Source organism: Panthera pardus, unplaced genomic scaffold (genome assembly GCF_024362965.1).
Source record: "Panthera pardus isolate Hobbes unplaced genomic scaffold, ASM2436296v1 HiC_scaffold_12, whole genome shotgun sequence".
In the NCBI taxonomy this organism is placed as follows: domain Eukaryota; kingdom Metazoa; phylum Chordata; class Mammalia; order Carnivora; family Felidae; genus Panthera; species Panthera pardus.
Genome location: NW_026526677.1, coordinates 27,439,007 through 27,445,314, shown reverse-complemented (window position 1 = coordinate 27,445,314; position 6,308 = coordinate 27,439,007). Strand labels below are relative to the sequence as shown.

The 6,308-nt window shown below is 46.3% G+C and overlaps 1 protein-coding gene across 1 annotated transcript in view; it reads left to right on the top strand.

Annotated features, from left to right (window-relative positions):
* Positions 1-701: 701 nt before the first annotated feature.
* Positions 702-6,308, top strand: part of CAPRIN1 (cell cycle associated protein 1) — a 38,977-nt gene continuing 33,370 nt past the window's right edge. The window contains exons 1-2 of the mRNA XM_019470064.2: positions 702-888; positions 1,476-1,691. Of these exons, the coding sequence (XP_019325609.1) occupies positions 1,476-1,691 (216 nt within the window). The 5' untranslated portion in view covers positions 702-888. The remainder of the gene's footprint in view (positions 889-1,475; positions 1,692-6,308) is intronic.

Sequence of the window (6,308 nt, the reverse complement as noted above, 5' to 3'; positions counted from 1 at the left end):
GAATAATTCCCTTTGAGCAAAAAAATTTTGTTTTGTTTTGTATTTAACATTCTCTTGCGAGTATTAGGAATCCAAAACAAAAAGTCTAATTTGTGATACTCGGGTTTATTGGATAAGTGTCATCTTAAGATAATTTTTAACATGAGTCCCGAGTTTTAAGACTTTTTATAAGCCACCCATCTTGCTCATTTCCAACCCGTTCTATAGGGAACTCCTAGGTTACCGGGTGATTGTTTTGTGGGGGTTAGAGGCGAGCTTTTTTCCAAAGACCTTTTGGGGTGTGGGAATTTGCTTGCTCTGCATACAGAAGGAATTCTAGAAGCTGGGACTGCACCACCCACCCCACGTACCCCTAACTTGCAGAAACCTTTGCCCCCCGCACCCCCCCTTGGCCCCAAGGCTCTTTACAGGGCAGGAGCCAGCTCGGATCCAGCTGCTTGACACCTATTGTCCCCGTTTGGACGTCAAGCGACTTCGCCTGAAGGACCCTAGGTTTGATTTCGCTCAAAACTCAGGACTCCGCTGGGGCACCCCTCCCGGGGCCGTCCCGACCTGCGCGGATCGACCGTCCCCCCCCAAGGGCAGGGGCTAGAGCGGCGCAGGAGGAGACCCGGTGGGCCCTTTCCCACAGGCGTTCGCGTTGGGCAGCCCGAGCGGCCGCGAAGGCCCCCGCCCGCAGCTTCTCCCGCCCCCTCCGCCCCACAGGGCCGGCTGGCTAAGTCCCTCCCGCTCTCGGCTCTCCGCCTCACTAGCAGCGGCTCTCGGTGCAGCGGGGATAGGGCGAAGCGGCCTGCGCCCACGGAGTGCACGACACTGCCCGGAACGCACAGCCACCCTTGCCCCCTCAGCCGCCCACTCGGGACTTCCAGCGTCCTCTGCGCGCGCACGGTGAGCGCCACCCGGACCGAGGCGCTGACGGTGAAGAGGGCCGCTGCCCCGAGTGTCCTTTACCTCCGGATCGGCTGGACCTTCTCGAGGGGCTTGCTCCTCAAGTCTCCCCTTCCCCCTGCGCCCCCCCCTCCCCCGGTCATTTCCAGTGCCCTTCTCCACCCTTCTCCGCCTCAGCCTCGACCTCTCTCCTCCCTCCTTTCCTCGCCAGGCGACGAGTGCTGGCCGACCCCGGCGGGGACCGTTGCACTGGCCGTTGGCGGCCGGCTCTGCGAGGCCCCGCCCCCGGCGCGAGCCTCGGTACCCCGGGGCTGGTAGGCCGAGCCGGCGGCCTGCGCGGGGGAGGGGCGGGCCGGGGGGGGGGGGGGCGGTGCGAGGCCCGGCGGGGCGCCCTGCTGGCGGGTCGCGCGCGCGTCCGCGGTGTCTTCCTGCCCTCGCGGCGCGCGCCGGCCCCATCCCCACCCCCACCCGCTCGCGCAGGCTCCCGCCCGCTGCGCGTTTTGTCCCGCGTCTCGCCCCGTCCGCCGCCTGACTCGCCGCTCTTGTCCTTCCTCCCGCTTTTTCTTGTCTCCTTTCACGGTCTAAAGATGCCCTCGGCCACCAGCCACAGCGGAAGCGGCAGCAAGTCGTCCGGACCGCCACCCCCGTCGGGTTCCTCCGGGAGTGAGGCGGCGGCGGGGGCCGGGGCAGCTGCGCCGGCTTCCCAGCACCCTGTAACCGGCACCGGCGCTGTCCAGACCGAGGCCATGAAGCAGATCCTCGGGGTGATCGACAAGAAACTTCGGAACCTGGAGAAGAAAAAGGTGCCAGGAGTTGGCGGGGAAGGGAGGGTTTGATGCTCCAATCCTGACTGCTGTGGCCTGCCCTCTTCCCGTCCCTGTCGCATCCCCTCCACCCATCCCCACCCCCCACGCCCGGCCTGCTCTGTAAACGGAGCTTCGAGCCCTGAATACGGGCTCCTAGGGGAGGTGCTTGTCACCTGACCCGGACGGGGCGCTCCCCCCCGCTCCCGCCCCGGCCGCTTTATTACTCTCCTCCGGCAGTGGGCCAGGCTTCTTGGCCTTTGGGAGTGGGATGTGTAAGGGCGGGGGCCTGCCCTGTCGCCAGACTTAGCCGTGTGATACCCTTCCCTCCGTCACCGAGGCCCGATTTCTTTGACGAGGGCCAGCGGGGAGAAATGAAGGGGTCCGGTCAGGGGGCTCAGGGCTCAACCCACCGCCTCGTGGAGTTGGGGCGGCCTACGTCCTACAGTCGTGGGGTTGGTCCGCTCGGTTACCGTGTACTTGAGGCCTGTTCGGTGTGCCCTCACCTCTCTTGGGAGAGAAGTGTGATTTCACCCAGAATTGCTTCTGTGTCAGGCCCCTTTTGAGTGTGTCTTCGATTTGCTACCCCCCCCCCGCCCCCATCTGACGGGCGCCCCCACGTTTCCTTCTTTGTTTCAATTGTCTAGGTGCCCCCCTGAGCCTCAAGCTCAACTCGATCCCGAGAAGATTTTCTGCGGCGGCTCTTTGCCCCTCCGGGACTTTAGAGAGGGATGGGAGGGAGACGGCCACGATCGAGATTCGTTGGGGGGCGTGGGTCCGTGTTAGACCGAGGGGATCGCCGGGTCTCCGGGCACATGGAGAGAGCGTCTAACATGGCGGCGGCTGCGAGGAGAGGGAAGCGCTTTACAGGAGCTGCATTGTGAGCACAAAGCGAAAGCAGAGGGGGAGGGCAGAGACCAGGCAGCCGCCCCGGCTGGCCTTCCTCGCCCCCCCCTCCGAAAAACAGTCGAGCCACACCCACAATTTTTTGGATTCAATAGTTTGCCATTCTAGGTCACACCGTGAGGTTTATCTTCAAGTAGGCCTTTTGTTTTATGCTTTCAGTGCAGGACAGTGTACCAGCTCTGTTTGGAGCGGCACGTGTGTGTGTGTGTGTGTGTGTGTGTGTGCGCGCGCGCGTTCCTGTGTGGGTGTGTACATATGTAGAGAAAGGGTCTCGGCAGAGTGAATAATTCCACCTTCAGTAAGACTGGAGGTAGAAAGGGAGAAGCAAATCAGTAAGTAGTATGAAAAATTGGATAATTACATCTGTGACTATTATGCAAACTTTTTGCCTTTTACCTTAAGAAAAATAACTTTGCTTGGATAACTTTCGTTTGTCTGCTTCTAGTAAGACATTTATTATAAAACATCTTGAATTTTGAAGAAGTCATTTAAGAATGTTTATTTAGTCACCCACCTAACAGTATTACTTAAGATGTTGATTGAGATAGTAGCTATTTAAAATTTGGGCCAGATAACTTGAAGAAAATGGTGACATTTAGGCCTTAATTACTTTAATTGCTTGTTTAATTGATTTTATAATTTTTGGGAGTTTTAAAAGACATTTTTAGATTAGGTACTAATCTGTCTCATTTTTTCTACTGGGAATATTACTTGAATTTCTTAGCTTTTATTTGAAATCGAGAGATGCACTAATTGTGGATGTCTCCTACCTTTTGGTGATACTCTATTTTGATAAACAAGTGTAGTTTATTATAAATGATAAAAGTAATAGATGAATCAATATCAGCAAAGCAACAAAAGTATTTTACTTGTAAAGTAGTTGCATTTAAATACGTATTGGAATAAGCATGCCCAAGGCCAGTATCTTCTGAGTCTGCCATCTGAATCAAGATTTAGGAATCTTTAAAACCTCTTGCTACAAATAAATCCCGTCAATCTGGTTGATGCCTGAGTGGTTTAATTTTCAGAATTCTTCTAGGATAGGAATCAAAAATAGTAATGATGTAGTAAATGTTAACTATAGACATATAAATGTAGATATTCATATTTTAATGACTGAAAAGTAATTTTTCAAAGTCCTTAATGTAAAGTCAGGTACTGATTAGCAACCAATTTAGTTATGACATGACTGATTCTAGTGCTCCAAATGAGTATGGAAAAAAATTAGTTATTAAGCCCCATGAGGACCTGAACAATGACAGGTCACTTGTGTATGGGTTTATATTGTATACATTGCCTAACACCTGCCACCCCCACCCCCATAGAAGAGAAAGTAATTACGGACTTAGGCTAGTAAGTACTGAAAAGTTCTCTTGTAATGGTGGAGGAAAAAAACCTCACAAAGTAACAGAAGTATTTCGTCTTTTTTTTTTTTTTTTTTTTTTTTTTGGTCTTATTGTCTTGAGTGCTAGGTAGTAGAAAGGTCAAATTACAGGTAAGCTTTTTGGTAACTCACAGACTGAGCTACCTACTTGTTAAATAGCTAAGTTGGCAGTATGTTGTGACCTAACTACTATTGAAATTAAGTTTTACTTTTTGAGAGACTTAAGGATTTTGGATTTTTCTCTAAGCACATATGGTTTCTAGTTTATATTGCATTTTTTCTATATCTAGATTTACTGTATGAAAGTGTGATTTTTTTCAAAACATTAATTTTTCAGTAGTGAGCATTTCTAATAAACCTAAAATAGGATTTACTTTACAAGTCAGTTTTGAATCTTTATAAACCTTTATGCAGTAGAGGAAGATGGTATTTATAAATAACTGGGTTTCTTTTTATTTCAGTCCATTTAGCAACTTCTGTTTGAGCTATATTTTAGACTTGACCTATTCATAATGGTCTTCAGGACAAAATCTTTTTTTTTTTTTTTAATCTTTATTTATTTTTGAGAGAGAGAGACAGAGAGACAGAGAGACGGAGCGGGAGCTGGGGAGGAGCAGAGAGGGAGACATGAATCCGAAGCAGGCTCCAGGCTCCAAAGCCTTCAGCACAGAGCCTGTTGTGGGGCTCGAACTCATGACCGCAAATTCATGACCTGAGCTGAAGTCGGACACTTAACCAACTGAGCCACCCAGGTGCCCCAAAATCTCTTTTTTAATGGATTCTAAAATCAAGTGTCCTGACCAAAATTACTACTAGATATGTATTATCACTTAGTTTAAGACTTGGAGAATTGCAGTAATTTTATTGTACTTCATTTAAAAAAACAAAGTATTTGTTAATTTTCTGATAAGTCAAGCCATTAGAAGAAAGCTAAGCATCTGTTCAGTAAGAATGCATGCTTAACATTAATGAAATATCCTATTATGTAATGCAACTAAATGGCCTGGTAGTTTTCGAAATTTGGGTTTATAAAGACTATACTATGTATGTGCTTAGCAAACAGAAGAAATGCAGTTATAATCAAAAGAATCAAGTGCAAAACTCCATTTACAAATCTTTTAATTTTTATAAGTAATAGAAATTGCCAAGTTTTCTTCATTAGTTTGTTGGTATAGAACAGGGCTATAGGCTAGGCAAGATGTTATTTTGAAACCAAGTTTTAATTTTCACTGAAGAGAGAGCTTATTTATATGGTGAGATGTAATCAGTTTTGATGTAGAATAAAGGATGTTTAAATAGATGACATTTAAAATTTTTATGCTTTTTGTAAGTATAATAGGTTTAGACACTAGTGATTTTGGTAGGTGAAAGATGAACCACTGGATCTCTTACAGAGCAGTCTGACAGCTTTGTAACCAATATGTGACCAAGACAGATAGCCAAAGTGTACTGTTTTTCATCTACTCTCTCAAGTCTTTTTTGCTCTTTAGATCTTTTTAGTTAATTTACTGAAAAAAGATGCTATCATTGTTAGGATAACATTTCTTTTTAGAGCATTGCAGGGTGCCTCTACTTAGAATTTTCAATGCAGCTTTTCTACAGAATTTCTTTGCTAAGTATTTTGAAATAATATTCTCAACTATTTTATAAGTAAAATCTTTCCTTGGGGCTAACATCTGAAGTTTTTCTTGACAGTTGAAATTGCTGATGTATCCGCTTCTCCCATTGGTTGCATGAACTATTTCTCTGCAATGCAGAGGGCAAGATTACTTTGTTTTGCATTCACCTTGTCACAGGAAAAAAAAAAAAAAACCCCAAACATTTATAATGCTTCATTTGTTTCTCTCTGCCTGCCTGCCTGCCTGCGTGTGTGTGTGTGTGTGTGTGTGTGTGTGTGTGTGTTAGGGAGAGAGAGAGAAAGAGAAGTATTTAAAATTTGAATTTAAAAAGGAAAAGATGTGAATTTCCTCATGTAATAATTATAAGTATCTTTTTCTTGCATGAGAGTAGAATCCCAAGTATTATAATGAGAATGAATTGGTTTAACCTGACCATGTTATTTTACTCTAGAAAATTCCCATGTGGCAAATATTTGTATTAGAATACATTTTGTGTGACTTAGAGATTAAACATACAGTTTGTTATAATTTTATGTAATTAATACCTTAGTTTACATTTAGGAGGAGAGGAAGATTAGTACTGTTTCATCTTTTAAAAAAATTAAACTCTTTCAAAGGTTAAAATTATAACAACCTGGTGTCGATCTTATTGTTATACTGTTAATAGAATCTAAGATCTTTTAAGACCTTAAAGTCATCTTAGAATTT